This window comes from Pieris rapae, chromosome 4 (genome assembly GCF_905147795.1).
Source record: "Pieris rapae chromosome 4, ilPieRapa1.1, whole genome shotgun sequence".
Lineage (NCBI taxonomy): Eukaryota > Metazoa > Arthropoda > Insecta > Lepidoptera > Pieridae > Pieris > Pieris rapae.
The window spans coordinates 9,340,999-9,361,212 of record NC_059512.1 but is presented as its reverse complement, the minus strand read 5'-3'; the positions used below and the strand labels follow the sequence as shown (position 1 = coordinate 9,361,212).

At 32.9% G+C, this 20,214-nt stretch overlaps 3 protein-coding genes and 2 long non-coding RNA genes across 5 annotated transcripts; 3 read left to right on the top strand and 2 right to left on the bottom strand.

The window, feature by feature from the left end:
* Positions 1 to 5,085: 5,085 nt before the first annotated feature.
* On the bottom strand, positions 5,086 to 6,597 carry LOC111002115 (myosin light chain 1, skeletal muscle isoform). The gene is made up of 3 exons (XM_022272222.2): positions 6,344 to 6,597; positions 5,829 to 6,057; positions 5,086 to 5,595 (listed from the first exon to the last, which is right to left on the bottom strand). The coding sequence occupies exons 1-3, from the start codon at positions 6,509 to 6,511 to the stop codon at positions 5,243 to 5,245; spliced, it is 750 nt and encodes a 249-aa protein (XP_022127914.2). The 5' UTR covers positions 6,512 to 6,597; the 3' UTR covers positions 5,086 to 5,242.
* Positions 6,598 to 7,225: 628 nt separating this feature from the next.
* On the bottom strand, positions 7,226 to 9,134 carry LOC111002116. The gene is made up of 3 exons (XR_006750185.1): positions 8,836 to 9,134; positions 8,007 to 8,156; positions 7,226 to 7,343 (listed from the first exon to the last, which is right to left on the bottom strand). It is a non-coding gene; the product is annotated as an uncharacterized LOC111002116 (long non-coding RNA).
* A 2,739-nt stretch (positions 9,135 to 11,873) lies between these two features.
* Positions 11,874 to 15,039, top strand: LOC110993700 (MFS-type transporter clz9-like). The gene is made up of 4 exons (XM_045628019.1): positions 11,874 to 12,065; positions 12,340 to 13,672; positions 13,847 to 14,042; positions 15,032 to 15,039. Exons 2-4 carry the CDS (start codon positions 12,341 to 12,343, stop codon positions 15,037 to 15,039), a joined length of 1,536 nt encoding a protein of 511 aa, XP_045483975.1. The 5' UTR covers positions 11,874 to 12,065; position 12,340.
* A 1,812-nt stretch (positions 15,040 to 16,851) lies between these two features.
* Positions 16,852 to 17,280, top strand: LOC123689115. Its single transcript, XR_006750170.1, has 2 exons — positions 16,852 to 16,912; positions 17,032 to 17,280. It is a non-coding gene; the product is annotated as an uncharacterized LOC123689115 (long non-coding RNA).
* A 1,169-nt stretch (positions 17,281 to 18,449) lies between these two features.
* Positions 18,450 to 20,151, top strand: LOC111002118 (phosducin-like protein). Its single transcript, XM_022272226.2, has 2 exons — positions 18,450 to 18,600; positions 18,879 to 20,151. Exon 2 carries the CDS (start codon positions 18,884 to 18,886, stop codon positions 19,676 to 19,678), a length of 795 nt encoding a protein of 264 aa, XP_022127918.2. The 5' UTR covers positions 18,450 to 18,600; positions 18,879 to 18,883; the 3' UTR covers positions 19,679 to 20,151.
* The last annotated feature ends 63 nt before the right edge of the window (positions 20,152 to 20,214 follow it).

Sequence of the window (20,214 nt, the reverse complement as noted above, 5' to 3'; positions counted from 1 at the left end):
CATTACCGCTATCAGTCTTGAGCATCGTCTCTAGAACTACAAGAACTACAAGTCTTTCCAACTCTCTTTGCCTCATCTGTACGACGCCAGGTTTGCTTGCCACTCCTCCGTTTTCCTTGTGAAATCCAAACCTTGCTTAGGATAGAATTGGAATCTCTTTAGAATGTATGGAAATGGATAGGCCATTTTCACTTGCATCGCTTGATCTACTAGCCAATGGTTGCTTCTCGGCAGCTCTCGCTTTGTTCATTCGAGATTTTCTCGGCCCAGTTTCACGATTCCATAGAACATCACAGATTTCACTTGACTTGAAGAATTACCACTCGGAAATATAATAACTGTATTAGTAAAAAATGAGACGCAAATACAAAACTTTAATATATTATTCAAGAGAACTTTCAGGCGAATTCCAAATTCAATCTTGTGAACATACATAATTGATCGTATGCTGAAAACGATTTATATGTTTAAGCTGTTTCAAGTCTCAAAGGATTTGGTTTGAAGTAATTGTACTTTAAATAATTGATATTATTAATAATGATAAACAGTAGGCTTTTAAATAACGACTTCAATTGTTTAATAATAAGATATGTTGCCTGTTAATAAGCAAGTAATAAGAATGATAAGCATTTTTTACGGGAAATATAAAACTTAATGAGGCTTTTAGAGTTCTCAGCGATTTGTTAGTGACGAGTTTATGATCATTCGTTTTATTGGTCGTTTTGTTTATAGGTAGGGCTGCCATCCGTCCGGGTTTCCCCGGATTTGTCTCAGTTTGGAAGACGTCCGGGGAGCGTCCGGGCGGGTTTTAAATTGTAGGCCGGGTTTTCGATCAGATCCCGTTGCCATAATTTATGTGAATAAATGTTATATTAGGTATTTCATAAGATTAGGTTAACTCTTTATTAATTAAAAAAAAATAACTAATTTGTCGTCACAAGAATGATTAAACACACTATGTCATGGAACAAAAGAGGCTTCCTACTAGCCAAATTAGCGTAAGACTGACGTCCTTTAACAGTCCATTAACAGTAGTATGTAAAAAGTCGAAAGCTAAATTTGTATGAAAATGACGGTTCGCGCGAAATTTTCATACAAATTTTGTTTTTGACTACTGCTAAGGCATCTTGACTAAGCCCCACTTGAGAATCACATCCCACGAAACAAATATTACTTTATCAATTATAATATCATCAATTTTAAACATTGCCAAGATATCTAATAAATCATGAAAACACTTCGCCGTGTTAATGGAAGTTCAATTTAATTCGATATTTCGGTCATTACCAAAGCAATTTTCAACAAAACGCTCATTTCAAATGTAAATCGAGATATAATAAAGCAAGACATTTATATTGAATCGAATTCCAAAAATTTAACTTTTCATTAAAATACGTTAAAAATAAATAGCACCGTGTTCAAGAAAGCATTTATATATTACAGTTTTGTAAATAAAACTTATATACCATAGGTGAACTAATAGTTTTACCATTTGTGATAAGGTAAACGTAAGACCATAGATTATAGAACATGTATAATAATTAATAATAGTTAAGCTTGAAAAATCATCTGGGCTTGATGACCTGTAACACAGGCTTAGTAGACCTGTAACACCTTTGACATAATACATTCTTAAACAATGGATACAATGCAATAGCCTGAAAATAATTATTCATGATTAAGTAAATATGAATGTTTTAAAATATGTATGATTATTTATGTATGTGTTGTATATTTTTTTAAATTAAATAAAACATTTTTCGGATCAATACAGCACGTCGGGAGCCAAATATATGGAGCTAGGGATGGTAATGGTTAAATAAATTGCACGGTCGCTCGCACGGATCCGAGTGGGCAGCGACGCTACTATGGCCCCGCTTCACTCGGATCCGCGAAAAGAGCACTTAATGTGTAAAATGGTATGAGTTTCATAGAAGCATTTCCCTGTATTATAAATAACTGTTGCACTATATTTGTATGTCTTAGTGAGTAAGTAAAGATTCATCCATATTTACGCACACTTTATTTACGGACTTTTTAGTGGTAAGTTCATATATTAATTATAAATAAAGTTAAATAGTATAAAATAGTTCATCATCAATAGTTAATCATTTAAACATGGAATATTAAAATCCCATTTAATAAAAGTACCCGCTAAAAATACCCCTTAACATCTTGATTCTCCCTTAATTTGGAGGGAAAAACCCCAAGTCGCCATTACTTAGGCCAATTTAACGAGTTGCTGTCACGCGTAAAATATATGTATTCTTATGCAAATTTCGGGTTATCTGTAATTAAATTAGAACTTCTACCCTTTATATAAGAAAAAAATGTAAACAAAATTAATACTTATTCAGAAAATTAAATATTTATAGTATAAAGTATATTTTTTTATTTAGGCGAGTACAACACATTTAAATAAGTTTTCTTATCGTAAATAAACATACTCAAAAACAAACGTACACAGATTTTATAAAAACTGAATATTGAAAATACCAACTTCGCCGAAATAGTTCATCTAACGTTATAAATTGACTAATACCTAAAGCAATATTATCTATGAATGGCGCCAAAAAATAAAATGTGTCACAGAGTAATAATATTTCGACTATAGAATTTGAGACTATAGTGAAACAAAATTTGCGAGTGAAACTGAAATAAAGGTATAACTATTGCCATACGATTTAAAAAATTGAAAAATTGCGGATTTGAGTATGCATCGTAATATGATCCCAGTACTTGATTTATCTACCATCTTTAGTTATTTTATTTTATTGTAAAGTAAATAATACGATATTAGATATGTGTAGAACTTATTTTTGTTAAATATGTATATATGTAGACTTTGTAAAATAATATAATAAATAAATAATATGTTAGGTACATATATAATACGTACTAGTGAACAAGTGTATTTACGACATCTTGAAAATAAAAACAAAACAACTTTAAACCTTAAACAGTAATAGATAAAATTTGTTTTCAAGTAAAATCCAGCTTATCTATTTTCATTAAAAATATCTTTAGATCTCCAATTATTTGTAAAGATCTTCATAATTAAATCTCGTAGTCCTTCAAAGAGACAATTTGTAGCGGCGATAAAATGAAATCCTTAATAAGTATAGAATCTTTCTAAGCTTCACCTTTCTACTATATCCAACCATAGTAATATACATATTGTATTATGATTGCACAGAATAAGAAAATATCGAATTGACAACCTCCTTCGTTTTTCCGTCTTATAAATTAAATGTCTATCATTAACACAAAAATCTCAAATTTTTCACACTATCTTTTTGACTTGCGTTTAATATAATGGAATACAAAAAACCTATTGACTGAAACATTTTCAATTACCAACAGCTCAAATGACATCACGTGATCCTTAATGTATGTAAAATATTTGGGGCCGTTAAGTTTCAAAATAGTTTCTGAATGCATAGTGGGTTTTTAAAATTGTATAACGTATAAGTCGCTGTATTTATCATAATTAATATTTATATTAATTGTTTGTTTTATATCGAAATAGTTGATTTATACTTATTGTATATAATAATTATAAAAGAAATCCTGAATTACTGACTGGAAGAGGCGTAATAATAGGTATTTATTATAAGACATTTGGAGGCCTTCCATTACACTATTTCGAGAACTAGTACCGTTACATCATTAATATCCGCCCGGGTTCACGAAGATAGGCTCCACCATCAGGTGAATGTCGAGGCTATTCAACTCCTTAAAATTACTATTCGAACTAGTGAATTCGTGTAAGTCCTGATTAGCACTTAACCCTTGGGCTTAAGGGCTTAAGCGCGTTTTTCAAGGCAGTTTTTGCCGCGCACCACCACTTTGTGGAACCAGCCGCCGACTGAAGTATTTCCGAACCAATTCGACTTAGGGTCCTTCAAGAAAAGAGCGTACCAATTCCTAAAAGGCCGGCAACGCACTCGGGAGCCCTCTGGCATTGAGAGTGTCCATGGACGGCGGTATCACTTAACATCAGGTGAGCCTCCTGCCCGTTTGCCTCCGATTCTATATAAAAAAAAGTGGCAAATGAAAAACTATAACACAAGAACAGAGTGTCTTCCATTTATTTGATACTGTAAGTAGTGTTATTTTCTTATATTAAATGTCCTTATTAGTCAATTAGGTTAGACTTTAATTACTTATTAGTCTTAGGTTGGGCTAGATCATAATTTTCTTTGATGACTTGGCAAAGACACACGTATAAAAAATATATTTATCACTGGAATCGGGTCCAGGATATCCGGGATACACGCGGTGACACCCAACTAAGCTATAAAGTTGCGAATTGAGTTAACTTGAATATTTTTTTTTCTTTTGTAAATGAAAATATACATATACTGTCAAAACCGTTCACGACGACATCGCGATCGTTTAGAACAACATACCGGTTATATTGACCAAAATCAAAGGTCTCGGCTGAATTCTATTGTAGATTCTTTATAACAACGTGATCGGCTGTTACGACTATCGGTTTTGAAACCCAAATATTAGTAGTCACTTCGATTTTATAACAGTTTTATTATATAATTTATGTTAGCTGTAGGTATTTTTCTACATCCGTTAATGTATGCAAGTAACATCTTATTCTCGACCCATTTCTCATCTATAAAAATTATGCAGGATTGTTGAATATGTAGTATGTACGTCATTACCATGAGTTAATCGTTGTTTTCCAGTACTGTAATGGGAGAAACTCTTATGAATGTATTTACATTAACAAGCACTTCAACAACGACGTTAGATTTTATTCCGTTATTGTAATACTTAATTTTATTTGACACGGCTAAAAAATCTACATCACACACTCATTTACAACATAAACTACAGTGTACTAAAAAAACGTACTACTCAATAAACGATTATTTGTGTGAGACATGGTAATTTATACAAATTTAATTATGACTGACTAATAATGTAAAATCTAAACTAAGATAAATTTGCGCGCCACTGTGTGTGGCAGAATATGCGAACGACTGACAATTGTACCACCTTGACATTTTGTACCATATTCGTGCAATGAATAAATTATTATTATTATTATTACTTCCAAGAAAAAAAAGCTACTGGACCGTATTGAAAAAGCAGCAATAAACAAGAAACCCGCTACAATTTTGTGGCATATTTACTATCTCGAGTAATTTTCATAAAATTATTTTGAAAGAAACATTTTTACATTACAATGTCTACTTTGATCACCAATGTTACCGTCGTGTATCTAATCTGGAGGAATTAAACCATCAGCAATCATCTTCTGTCTCTTCGCCTCTTCCCTGGCCTTGTTGAGAGCATCTTTCTTTTCCTGTTCTTCCTTCTCTTCTTGGGCTTTCTTTATCGCCATCGCAGCTAAAGTCTTCTGGTCCAGCTTGTAGAAGTTTATTGGCTCCTTAATATACTTTACATCCTTTGCGTTCATATTCTCTATAAACTTAACGTAATTAAGCGTTCCATCTTCCATGTTGTATGTTTTGTCTTTCACTGATAGTTTGATCCAGTCAACAAATTCAATTTCTGTTAAAGGCTCACCCCAGACTGTTAGCTCTTCTCTTAACGTTTCAAAATCAGCAATACCTGTATAAATTGAAATAACAATATTAATAAATTTGAATTTGTCGTGCGTAGAATGTGCAAATTTCCGTTCCGCGCATGAAATTGCTGGTGAAATATCTCCTTATCCAAAAGTCATATATGATTTTTATGAATATATCTACTGCAATGCAAATCTTCAACAAGGTTTTTTAATTATTTTATGTGACAAATTCCCCGTAAGCCGTATACAATACATTTCGTTACTTGTAAATTACCTATCTCCTGCTCATCATCATGTGCAAGCGCCGCCATTGCTTTCGTCACTGCCAACTCGAAATCATCGCCCCAGTTCATTTTAGCCTCAATCATAAATAGGAATTCATGATATTCCACTGTATCAACTAAATCATCTTCCAAAAATAATTTGAAGAGTTCTTTTATTTCGTGGCTTTTTGGATTGAATCCTAGCTTTCGTAACATGAATGGTATTTGTTCTATTTTTACCTTAAAACAAGTAAGTTTTTTAAATATTTAATTCATAATAAGAAATTAATTTGTAATATAAACATGAGCATACTGTTTAAAAATTATAATACATAAATAATAGTAATTAATACTTGTTAGTTTCTCTTCAATATACTAGTATATAGTTAAATTATAGTATTTTTATACTTAGACGTAATCCTAGCAGCAGTCACCCAAGATACCTACATTATCAGTATCATCAAATTCAGGCGACGTATTTAATCATAAAATATAATAATGAAAATTCAGATAAGTAAAGTATTACCTTATCTATATTTTCTTCGTCACACGCTTTAAATAATTCTTTGAATTTCGCTAAGTCTTCGGGACCAAAGCATGCCGGTGGTGGAGGAATCTTTTTAGGCTTGGGTGGAGGGCCGGGAGCGGCGGCTTTGGCAGGGGCGGGTTCCTTCCCCTTACCTTTTTTAGGCATTAAAAAAAAATGTATGTACTACACAAATAATTTTAAACCAATCTGTCACATATTATTGAATTTTATTTATTTAAATAACGGATATGACAAGGCCATTGTTTGACGTAGGCTATCCACAGACAAACCCAACAGTATTTAATTGTAATCTAGTGACACACAACACGGAGACTCCTATATATATAGACTATGTTGTAGAATGTTACAACAATATTTTTGTCATGAATACTGCTTTTTTTTATTTATGATTATGTACTTTATATTTTTTATAGTCTGTTGTAAATTTGAACAGCGAAGCAAACATTAAAAGTACGCTTAATTAATAGCGAAATTGACGTACAATATTTTCTTTTTAAAACTCTTTTCTAAAACTCCCTAAGGGTAATACGTAATGGGTACTTATTAAGTCTTCGACATATTATGTTTTGTAGCAAATAAAATAACATTATCCCCGTTTCTAATTTAATTTCGAGAAAATAAATCAGATATTTTAAGCGAAAATTTATTTGACTCACCAGATTTTGTTTCTGTGATCGTAATAAGTGTAATATTACACAAGGCTACGCGTCGTTATCATTTACCGTGATAAATGAGAATCTTTAAATAAGAGACAATTGCAATACAAATGAAACAACATTATGTTCATATCATAACTTTAATATATTTAGATATTATACAACTAAGTTTATGTATAAATAATATTATATATCCATGGCTTGTATGGACGTATTTCTGTGTAGACAGTCGGCACGCCTACACCGCAATGAATCTCTATATTAAATGAGGCAATACCATACAACTGTCCCTGATATATTAAGGGACCACCGGACTCGCCCTGCAAAAAGACAATGCACATTACAGTAACAAAATCAAAAGCTCTCGAGAATTTAATTTGTACGCCGCCCACGTAACGGAGTGTCCTAAAATTAAAAATCGATGACGTGTATCAAGCATAGAAGATAACACCTTTTAACTAACAGCTTTTAGTAGGGTGCTCCAGATGCCACTGTTTTATGGAACTGTTTATTAAATTCTCTGCAGTGCTTATGTTGCCTAAATCCCAGTCCCACGCTCTTGTGGCCTCTGAAAGCGAAAATGCCTTATAGGCTGTGAGAAGCAGCGTCATTTGTGATGCGAATACATCCACTATTGTAGAACCAGCTGCACACCGAAGTATTGGCGAACCAATTCGACTTAGGGTACTTCAAGGTAAGAACAACAGCAATGCACTTGCCACTTGTTACTGGCAGTGTGAGTGTCCATGGGCGTGTTCCGTAACTCAGATGAGCTTTCTGCCCCCTGTTCCATAAAAAAATATAAATTCGTTGTTTAGAGACAACGCAAACAAATCACCTTTAATTTGTAAAACAAAAAAGCATCTATTCCTTTTTAATTACTGTTATCTCATGTGAATGCCTGAAAAAAATTTTTTTCTATCCAAAGAGAATGTATCCCATTATTACTATTTATTATACCGCGTTAATAACAAATAACTCACATGACAAACTCCCTTCCCGTATTCTCTTTGAATGCATATCTTTGTATGTGTATCCTTAAAGTAATCTGGCAAATACTTTAAACACACACTGTAAGGACGAACATGAACCATAAGTTTTTGCAAAACATCGGTTTTCCGGGTCCGATATTTCTGAAACCAAAAATAGTCATTATTAAAGACTAGAGTCACGAACAAAAACAATAAAGTTCAAATGCCTAGTCCATTACTAACGACCATAACTAATATACATATGTATTTGTTAAATATGCTCAAAGGACAAACGATGGATGAATCTGTGGGGATCGCTAGGTAAGTGGCAAGATAGGAAATCAATGAAAAGATGAGTTTTCATGGCAAACGAGCTCAGCCTTTGTCAGTACTCCTTACTTCGAATAATTATTTTCATAACTCGACAGTTATCAAGCAATCGTACAGTTATCAATTTTACTGTTGTTTTTTTTACAAAACGTTTTTTTTACAAAAAATTGGCTATTTTTCTATTTAAAAAGTTTCCGTTTCTTATATATTTTATATAATCTGTTTACAAGCATGATATATCACAGGAAGTGCGTTTCTATTTTGACGAGAGCAGCATTTTAGTGGGTTCTTAAAATTATAAAAGTTTGTTTAGAATAATTCTAACTACATAACCTATAGGAATTAATGAAAATTATTTTCATTAATTCCTATAGGTTTTGTAGTTAAAACCATTTTAGATTAGTTAAAATGGTTTTAAAGAACAAATAGCCTATTGTTTAATATGACTTTCTGTTACATTTCGTATTCGTTTCCTCATACATTGTTTGCTAACATGTATTAATTTACTTACATCGGTAAATCCCCAGCCTGCTATCATGGCGTCTTCACCGACGGGTACAGGGCCCAAAGACAATAGAATACTTTTCACATATTTATTAAACACAATATCCGTTTTTGTTTTGATAAGAGAAATGTCATTAGATTTCGTTCTATTTTCAAACTTTCCATTCACAATTCTGTCTACATAATAGGATGATCCGCCCTCCGATAGATTGATTGATCCAGCCACTATTCGAATATCCACGGGGTTGACACTAAAAAAACAAATGAGGATTTACTATACAACATTGATTGATTTATTATTTGATATCAAATTTAGAATAATCGGCAAATTTTATTTAAAAGTATTATTTTTGTCACAAATTCTCTTTAAAATTACGGCCGAACGTTACCCTATGCAAAAGTTAAGCATATTTTAAAATAATTAGATACCACGATGTACATAACTAACCTAAAATTCCCACACTAAGTAAATGTTATTCTTTAAGAAATAAAATAATTTTAGGCCGAGCAACCTGCCCTTTTGCCCCCATTTCTATAAAAAAAGTATTTCCGAACCAATTCGACTTAGGGTCCTTCAAGAAAAGAGCGTACCAATTCTTAAAAGGCCGGCAACGCACTCGCAAGCCCTCTGGCATTGAGAGTGTCCATGGGTGGCGGTATCACTTAACATCAGGTGAGCCTCCTGCCCGTTTGCCCCCCTTTCTATAAAAAAAAAGTGGTGAACATAAAACGGAGCGGCGTAGGATTTATATCCAGTCCTACTCGAATACGACCTTGGCAGAACTGGCAGTACCTTAACATAAGTTTATTAAGGCTTACAAATAATTCTTTAACGGTAAAGGTTACTGGAATGTGCAGTGTGCAGCGCTGACTACCCATCTCTGGCCGAGAATGTTTCCCGCACACACGTGACCGTCCAATTTTTCACCTTGTTGTCTGATTCTGAGTGATACTAAATATGGAAACTCGCCTACATCCGCATCACTACCTCCCACTATATTTGGGCTAATACCATTATTCGTTAATTTATCTTCAGCGTGACCTATAACATAATTAAAATTACAACTATCACCTCGACGTCCGCCGTTCCAGAACTGCGCGTTTTTAAGGCAGTTTTTGCCGCGCACCACCGCTTTGTGGAACCAGCTGCCCACTGAAGTATTTCCGAAGCAATTCGACTTAGGGTCCGTCAAGGAAAGAGCGTATCAATTCTTAAAAGGCCGGCAACGCAGAGAGAGATTTTTGTCTCGTTGACGATCGTTGCGCGTGTCTTATTCAAATTCTGTTCTTAACAAAAACTCTTACGATTTTAGCTGTAAAAAATAGCTTTAATTTATCCTAATTTGTACTTACCGAGCATTATCGCCGTCGGCAGTAGTAAAAGATAAAGATACATTTTTAATATAAATTTATTGTATTTAATACATTTATTTATTCAAAATAAAGTGGTAAGTTTATACCAAGTTAGACAATAAATGCGCCACAATGTTTTAATTATTGTATAAGGAAACTAATTACAGAATAACAATCATTAACTTATATGAATTATTATTCTGAATTACATTAAAAAAATGGAAGGTGCTATATATTTATCCTGACTTCTCCTTAAGTCGCGTACTTCATTTCTAAAGGTCGTGTTAGAGTCTTCGTACAATTTCCTCCACTACTCTAGGAGATTGGCTTTCGCCTGAACCCAATAATTAATCCACAATCAAACAAACCCTACACGAAGACAATTCATTTTTGGCGATGGACACAATGCAATCTCTTCGCTCACTTTTTAGATGGCATTATAAAATTAGTTGAGCATGACGTACAAACCCGCTCCGTACTTCGCAAGCAAAATGCCCAGTTAATTATTTTATAGTTAAACTTTAATCAACATAAAAAAATCTTCATATGCTGATTATACGCGCACCTGATTTGACTGCTATTGTTACAATACTTCAAATATTTCTACCGAGGTAGACCTATTTGTGGTCACACTGGCTGAGGTCACAAGAGCTGCTTGTTATGTTTTTAGTTATAAGATCTAGGTATATTAATATATTCATTTTTTATGTATTTTAGTTGTAGAATTATCGGTGTAAATATTATTGTGTAGGTATATCGTATAAGTAGTAACTGTTAAGATAGAATAATTATGTGAAAATAAATAATATACATTTCATGATTTTGCATTATTCTCTAAAATAAATGTTTTTTTAAGTATATAAATATATTTATTAGAATAAGCCATCAATTTATAAAGGCTATAAGGCACGCATTCCAATTCAAAAATAACAATATTTTTTTTAAATATTTTATATGGTCATAGAAGATGGAAAGTTGTGGGTAGTTCAATATAAAATTAGTAAAAACCTACGTGACGTTCTTTGACATAAAAAAAATATCCTACTCAATAAATAGCAAACTAATAACTATCCATCTAACCTTGTAATTTTTTACACGTCAATAAAATAAATATTATCTACGTCAATTGTAAACCCATATTAATTAAAATTGAATATTCTATCATGAATGACGTCTGTAATTGTGATTAAAAAAAATATGTTACTTAACACAATTCATAAAAGACGAACATTAATCTATTTAGCTGCATTTAAAATCATGATTTGACTAACGTTATAATATAAATAAGGATGTACTTAGAGCAAACTGTATGGAAGATATTAGTCTTTCTTTAGTTAAAAGGTTCTACGCCCGAAATTATTTATAGCCCGAAGTTATACAGTACAAGCACTATACTTATTATAATCGCAGCTGATGCTGTTCCGGTAGTGTCTGCTGGTGAGTGAACTGCTGCAGTGCGGTACGCAATAAAGAAATAAAGTGGGTCCATATCCACAAGCGACTAACATTTAGCTACTCGTCTAGTAAATCAACAATTGAAAAATAACTTAATTTATTAATAATAATTGAACAATTAGTTACTGCAAAGAAAATTTGTATAATTTCAAATATTTTAAAGGGAAAAAATCTTTAAATGAAAAATTTTATTTTTTTTCTGATTTTTTTATGATTTTTACACTAGAGGAAAGTCACCAAATATGAAATAGTATCCTAATATGGAATACCTTCATTTCTCTAAGACTATAAGTATGAAACGCAACATTCGACCATCTTCTGTTCCATTCGGTCTACTAACTATCGCACTCACACCATCGAGTCAGTTGCGCGAATACTTCACGTGTGGCAGGCGTGTTTTGTTTTGTTGTCGTGCGGAAAATTTTAAAGGTAAGTAAGAAATGAGTATTACCAGCTGATATGTTTGTATACATAAGTGTTATACTATTTAGTATATCGGTATTATGTTTATTTCACCATTTTGTGATCTTTTAATTTCAATATATTGTGACTTAAAAAAATATTTAGAAGAGTTTGAACTAGTATAAAAATCCAAATATGGACAGTCGTCGGTGTCTAATTATGGAATATTCCATAATTAGGTATAATATTTCATATGATAGATACTTGCTTGCTAAAAAATATATGTAATGTTTGTTTTTAGAATGTCCGGTTCACAATCAACCAAACGAAAAACCTGGGATGAAGAAAAAATGGCACAAGCTATAAAATTCGTCCGGGAAAAGAAAATGGGGTATTTGAAAGCGGCACAGCATTTTCAAGTGCCTAGGACAACTTTATTTCGTCTCTGCCAAAAAGATGAACAGTCTCCAGAAGTGGCAGCAGCTACTACATTAGGACGAAAAACTATCTTGGGCTCCGAACTTGAACATCAGTTAGTAGAATACATACTAATAATGGAGAGTAAGTTTCACGGTTTAACAAGAACTGATCTTCGCCGTATGGCGTTCATGCTAGCAAAGCGAAACAATTTGCAGAATCCCTTCGGTGAATCAGGTATGGCTGGAAAAAAGTGGTTAAAGTTATTTTTAAATCGTCATAAAGATAAACTTTCGATAAGAAGACCAACTGGTACATCATTTGCCAGAGCATTTGGATTTGATAAGGAAAAAGTGGAAGCCTTTTTCAACCTCCTTGAAGAGCTTTACGCTAAGAATAACTATCCACCAAATCGTATTTACAACGTGGATGAATCAGGCCTCACAATAGTACAAAGTAAGATACCACAAATCATCGGCCACAAAGGTAAACGCCAGGTAGCTGCACTGACTTCAGCAGAAAGAGGATCTCTGATGACAATAGTTGTTTGCATGAATGCTACTGGTCATTTTGTGCCACCGTTCATTATTTTTCCCAGAAAAAATATGAGTGCTCAGCTAATGAGAGGCTGTCCTCCAGGATCAGTCGGAGTTGCACACCCATCAGGGTGGATACAAATGAACATCTTTACAGACTGGTTCAAGCACTTTATTCAACACACCAACCCGACTCCTGAATCGAGGGTTTTACTGATACTAGACGGACACTATAGTCATACTCACAATATCGATATAATAGATATTGCTAGGGAAAATAACGTGGACATAGTTTCGTTACCTCCTCATACGACTCATAAATTGCAGCCATTAGATAAAACTTTCATGGGGCCTTTAAAAACATACTATAGTGAGGAAATACGCATGTGGATTAGAGACAACAACAGACCTCTAAGTCCATATGATATTGTGGAGCTGTTTGGCAAATCCTATTTGAAAGTACAAACAGGCGAAATCGCAGCCAACGGGTTCAAAGTTACTGGATTGTGGCCTTTAAATAAAAATGTCTTCAGTGATGTGGACTTTATTGCTGCGCAACAAAATGCTTTAATAGACGGTTGTACAACCAATATCCCTCCGCTGGAATCAAGATCTGAAACTGGTCAAGTTCTGGTAGAAATACCTGCACCACAAACAACTGCTAATTTACAACCTGAACCTGTACCTTCGACTTCTGGGCTTAATCGCAGCAGTTTGGGTCTGGTGTCTCCGTATGCCATAAGTCCAGTGCCAGAGAAACGAAGAAAAGTATCTAGCAGAGGAAGAAAAGCTGCTGTAGCAGCAGTCATAACATCTTCTCCCTACAAAACTGATTTAGAAAATAAAAATATGAAGAGACAAGAAAAAGAAAATAAACTAGTCAAGACAAAGAATAAGAAGAAAACTGCGAAGAGAAACAAACAAACGAAGAAAAATAAGGATGATAGTGAAGAAGAAGACTCTGAGGAACTAGACGTTATCCAGTTTGATGAAGGTAGTGAACATGATGAGTTGATGGACCAAGTACCTCCTGACTCTGCTGATGCAGAATGTATGTTCTGTTCAAGACTTTTTTCGATGGATAAAAGTGGAGAAAGCTGGATTAAATGCTTGATGTGTGGGCTCTGGGCACATTATGATTGTGCTGGTCCAGAGTTTGATACTTGGATCTGTGACTTTTGCAAGTAATTATGTAACTTCTTTCATTTATCACAATATGTTATATTTATTTAATTGATCTCAAAGATATTAATGTCCATTTTTGTTATTGTTATGTTGATTTATGCTTATATTCCATATATGGGTACCTATTCCATATTTGGTTACTCATTTGTGATTTTGTTTTTTATGTTAGATTTTAATTTGATAACTAATATATTTGATTAATGGCTGTTAATTACTACATATAAATGTATGATTGATTAGTAAAAACATTAAACTGTTTTAATTTATATAAAGTTTTTTTTTTATATCCCAAAAACAAAATAGTATTCCATATTTGGTGACTTTCCTCTACACTTTAAAAAAATATATATTTACTAAAATTACAGATATTATTTTTTGACCTTGTATAAAAAATTTTAAGTTAAAATGTTAAGATAGGATATTGGCACAGTTGAACTGTCATTTTAAAACAAAGCTCTATCCATATACACCGATCCAACCCACCATGGATAGCTTGTACCGACAGTTGGCTATTACAATCCGTCGATTGATTCTTGGCTCATTTTTATCAATATTTGGATTAAGATGCCTATCTCAGATGCTCAAGGGTATAGATTTTTGGGGCTGGGCTTAAATGGAACATTAAGTTATAACTATTGCCATAAAATAAAAAAATACTAAATCATATTAGTCAACAAATGAAATAACGACTTCATACTAGACATATTATCCCCTCTAGAAATATGTACTTATGCTTCCAAAAACTACGGAATAAAACTTGTACTGCGCCCTTAATTCGAATCTATATTATTTTAATATGTGTTTTAGTTTGACTTTGTAAATACATCGTTCGAAAATAAAATAATGCTTATACAGATTATTGATGTTTAAGCACTCTCACGCATGGGCCGGCGACTGTTTTCACGTCACGGGGGCTTAGTCAATATGCGTTAAATGTAATGTATGTAGAAAGTCGACAACTAAATTTGTATGAAAATGACAGTTCATGTTGACAAATTTAGTTTAGCAAGTGCCACAGTTTAATAAAAAAAATCTGCTCGTGAACCTTTAAATTTTTGTTTCCAAACCTCTGAAATATATTTAGTATAACCTAAAATATAAAAAAAATGCTCTTATCCTTCAACACTTTATTAATACTGTCAAATAACTTATTACAAATGTTATTGAAAACCATAACACAATTAAGAGAGTACTTTACTTGTACACTTGATAGCATTTCCCGTCTAACAATATTTTATAATTATAGCTTTGGTTATAAACTATAAAAATTTTATATTTGAGTAGTGTGATAAAGGTGAGTGACACAGAGGCCTGCCCGTAAAGTTAAAAGCTATTTTTATGGAATCCATTTAGCGGGCTGTTTATACCTACCATAAAAATAATTATTATAGGTAAAAGTATAATATGTAGATTACCTAAATCTTAATTAATAATTATGCGTATATTGTAATATTAGCTTAATATTAGAAAATATTTTGTTAAAGCATTAAAATTGGTGACTGTTTTCAAATGTTACCTGGAATGGTTGTATATATATTTAGGTTTTAATTTATAAGCGTCTAATTGTATGCATGTAGATATATTTTATTCATCATCATTAATTGCTGTATGGTGGGCCACTTCTATATCAGGTTTCTAGTGTCCAATTTCGATCACCTAAGATTTCGAGGTCCTTGGATACTCCAGACCAACCGCCGACATTTCGATCTTCAATTTTTTTTTACGTTGCGAGTATAATATACCTTTTCTACGATGTTTGTTTTATTTATTTATAATACTTTACTTTAAATACCCTTACACTAGTGAACTCTTGTGTAGTGGATGACTAGACTATAGCTGTTTAGCAGTACATGTATGGTACGTAAAAAATATCATCACCTAATAACTTTTAAACATAGCTACTTAAAAAATCAATATTCAAATCTAATTACATTAAGAAATCGAATAAATCTTTAAGTATGCGTAAGGGTTGAATGAGTTTAAGTTTGTGACCGAGAGATGATAAAATGTTCTTAAAACATGTATGTTACTTGATTTATTTACATGCTATTTACATTAATGTCAAAAATACTTTTCTAGATTCTAAATGGCTTTATAGCCTAGTACACTTTGCCATCTTCTCTAAGGCCGTGACGGCGCCCACAGATATCTGAAAAAGTCAGCTGCGGCTAGTCGCCCACTAGTCTGCATTTATATTTCAATAGAAAGATTCACAATTCGTAGAAAGTCGAAGACTAACTTTGTATAGAAATGCTGTTCGTGTCGACAAATTTACACTACCACTCCATGCGTAAAATAATTTTAGCACTACATAGACAAATTATAATATTTTAGAATATCTACTAAGCTTTTACCATTTTTTATTAATGTTTCATTAATGGCAAATCTATAAATAAATTAATAGATTTCTTTGCTTCATGTAACACCAGAGACTAGTCTGTGTTAGTATAATTCACTCTTTATAGGTTGTCATGTGTAAGTTGGCGTGTGGCAGAAAAAGGTACTAATTTTGACAGTTGTGTTGACAGTTCTAACAGCTTGGTAGGCTCACGTGTGTCGGTGCTAATAATTTGTGTTTTAAAGTGTAAAAATCATTACGAAACATGCCAAAAGTAGTGCGGAGTGCAGCTAGAGAAATTATTCTAGCTGTAAAACGTTTTTGTGAAGAGGAGAAACGTAACAATGGGCCGATTATTCCATTTCAACAAGTGAATGCTCGAACAGCGGCTTTGACAGGTAAAGTATTGCCAGTTAAAAGTGATATTTATATCCCCAAATTTAGGGAAAAATAATAATTGCTTTTGAAAGTAAATGTGATTGATGGATAACTTAAAATATTTTTTGTTTTATTTAAGGTGTTTCTGAAAGAACCGTGAACCGTATAGTTTCAGAGGGAAAAATCATGGAAAGTAATTTTACAGCGAGAACTGAAGTCCCTAATCAAGCAGCTCAAGGACCTTCCACATCCACAGCTTGTGATGACAATTCCACACCAGAGAACACTACTTCCGAGGCTAAGACGATAAAACTAGTCACTCCAGGTAAAAGTAGAAAAAGAAAATTAACTGTTTCTGATTTGGATGACTTTGATCTTTGTGTTATTAGACGCAAAATCCAATCTTATTATTTAAATAATTCCGTCCCTACTCTCAGAAAATTACATTGTGATCTAAAGGCAGACATCAATTTCAAGGGTAGTATAGAATCTCTCAGAAAAATACTACACAAGTTGGGATTTAGTTATAAAAAGAATAAATCCAAAAGGATGGTTCTCATGGAGCGATATGATGTTGTTGCCTGGCGATCAAGATTTTTACGAGAAATAGACAATAATAGAAGGAGTGACAATCCGAGGCCAATCGTTTATTTGGACGAGACTTATTTACACCCTGGCTATAAAGTTAAAAAATGTTGGCAGTCTGAGGAAACTGAAGGTGTCCTTACAGAAGTCTCAGAAGGTCAGAGATGGATCATAGTGAATGCCGGAAGTGAGAAAGGTTTTATCCCCAATAGTCTTTTGTGTTTCAAATCTAAGACCAAAAGTGGAGATTATCACGACGAGATGAATGGAGATAACTTCAGTAAATGGCTACAAGAAAAGAGATGCAAGATTTCATAAAAAAAAACAATCTTTCATACTTGGAAACCATGAAAAAAGCAGAATTGTATGAAATTATAAAAACAATCAATCAGGAGAATGTCTACTTAATTGATGAAATATTAAAGAAACATGGTCATAAGGCTGTAAGACTTCCGCCTTATCATTGTGACTTTAATGCAATAGAATTCATTTGGAGTTCGTTCAAAAGAATATTTGCAGACACAAATGTTACTGGCCTCTCTGAAAACATGGAACAGAGAATCCATAGTGCATTTTCCAAAATAACTGCTGAAGAATGGCAGAAACACTGTAATCACGTTATAAATGTTGAAAATAATTATCGTATGACAGACAACCGCCTTGAAACAGTAATGGAACCATTTTTAATTGATTTGAATAGCAGCGACTCAGATTCTTCTGACACAGATGACTCTGAAGAATTCATGGAAGGAATAATGCCTCTAACAGACCATAATTACCATAAAAAATAATTTTTTGTTATTAAGTTTTTTATTTACCTTTAATGTAATATCTAAGAATATCCATCAATCCAAACTAAACAAAAAAAGTGGCAACACAGAGGGTTGTAGGAGGCGCCGCCACTGGAACGCCAACTTATACTTGACAGTCTATATGTAATACAGTACTTAATATACTAAAGTAATCTGTGGTGTGTATACGTATATTTACAAATTTTCACATTTCACAACCAACCATTTTTTTATGAGAGAAATTTAATTAATGAAACTGTTATTATCTATAAACTAAATACCGGAGTGGCTGGATTGTATAGTACCGAAGTTATTGAATCTCCGACATTCGGGTAAGTGACGACATTCATTCATTCAAGGCATTAAAATGTGTTATTATTTTATAGAAAAGTGTTTTAATCAGTGATAATTATCACTAACTAAATTATGTTAGTTGCATTTTACTAATTCAACTCAACATAGGACCATAATAATGATCTATTGTAATAGATTTAATGTTTAGTCCTATTAATTTTAATATTTTTATTTTTTTTTACTTTTTACAATAGTAATAACAAAATATGAAGGATCATTTTTTTTAAAGTAATTATTGTTAATATCATTTATACAGTAACTATGGCCACACTGGAGGACAAAATACTTGGTGAAAAACTGCATAACTACTGCAGTAGCAGTGAGGATGAGGGCTCTGAAGATGAGGGGAGTGGAGATGAAGAAAAGACTATAAAAACATCAGTCACAGCAGAGCCACCTCCGGTCAACAACTGGAATGGATCTGCTAGCAATACAGGGCCTAAAGGTGTCCTTGAGGATTGGCGAAGATTTAAACAATTGGAAGCAGAAAACCGGAAAGAAGTTGAAAGAGAGCGCATAGCCCTTGCTAAAAAACTTACTTTGACAGTCAAAACAGAAGCAGAAGATGATGCAGACAAGGAAAGAGATGAAATTGAAGATGAACTAAATGAATTAATTGATGAAGGATTTCTTATGAAATACCAACAACAAAGAATGCAAGAACTTATGGCTAAGTTACAGAAAGTACCAAAGTTTGGTAAAGTGACAACTTTGAAGAGCCAAGATGAGTTTTTGAATGCCATTGACAAGGAAGATCCAAAAGTTGCAGTGATAGTTCACATTTACAGTGACAGAAAAAGAGCATGTCAAACAATGGATGGTTGTCTTAATGTTTTAGCAACCGAGTATCCTACTACTAAGTTTTGTCGCATTGCTGCTGATATTACTGGTCTAAGCCGTCATTTTCGTGTCGATGGAGTGCCAGCATTACTGGTGTATAAAGGTGGTCAGGTTATTGGTAACTTTGTTCAACTTGCAACAGAATTAGGTGACGATTTTTTTGCTACTGATGTAGAAAAATACCTCATAGAATTTGGAATGCTCCCAGAAAACTAATTATGTAGTCTTCTATCTTTTGTTTGTTGTGTTTTAAGAATAAGATATTTTTAAGTGAACAAAAATGGTGTTCTAATTTTAAATATGTTTTATATTTAATTCTGAACATCCATCAAAGATAAAAATGTAATTTCAATTAACCCTCAAAAGAAATATTCAATTGTACTTACTAAAGTCGTAATGCATTTCCTTAAGAAAGTCAGTTTGCCCTTTGATGCTTAATATTAAAACTTTTTTAATGGCTGGTGTGGTCTGGCTTTCACATAGCCTACACATAGTGTCTATGTGTAGGCCATGAATTTATTTTAGAAGTTCTATTATTGAATAACTGCTATTATTGTAGAAAAATAATGCAATAATTTTTAATTAATTGTGCAAAGCATTTATTTATATGGCAAGAGAAACTTGTGATTAATGATAATTCAGTATTACTTTTACTGCTTATATGGAAAAATAAATTGAATAATTATACATTATATTGTTTTATTAAAGAGAAAGGTTTTTCTTATATAAATAATCTTACAACACATTGTCCT

Excerpts from the sequence above, each read along its gene's own strand:
- LOC111002115 (XM_022272222.2), bottom strand. The coding sequence starts at position 6,511 with ATGCCTAAAAAAGGTAAGGGGAAGGAACCCGCCCCTGCCAAAGCCGCC. Across the intron at positions 6,058-6,343 it reads ACGAAGAAAATATAGATAAG|GTAAAAATAGAACAAATACC; the intron begins GTAATACTTTAC and ends ACTTGTTTTAAG. Across the intron at positions 5,596-5,828 it reads TGATGATGAGCAGGAGATAG|GTATTGCTGATTTTGAAACG; the intron begins GTAATTTACAAG and ends CAATTTATACAG.
- LOC110993700 (XM_045628019.1), top strand. The coding sequence starts at position 12,341 with ATGTCCGGTTCACAATCAACCAAACGAAAAACCTGGGATGAAGAAAAA. Across the intron at positions 13,673-13,846 it reads CTAATTTACAACCTGAACCT|AGACAAGAAAAAGAAAATAA; the intron begins GTACCTTCGACT and ends AAAAATATGAAG.
- LOC111002118 (XM_022272226.2), top strand. The coding sequence starts at position 18,884 with ATGGCCACACTGGAGGACAAAATACTTGGTGAAAAACTGCATAACTAC.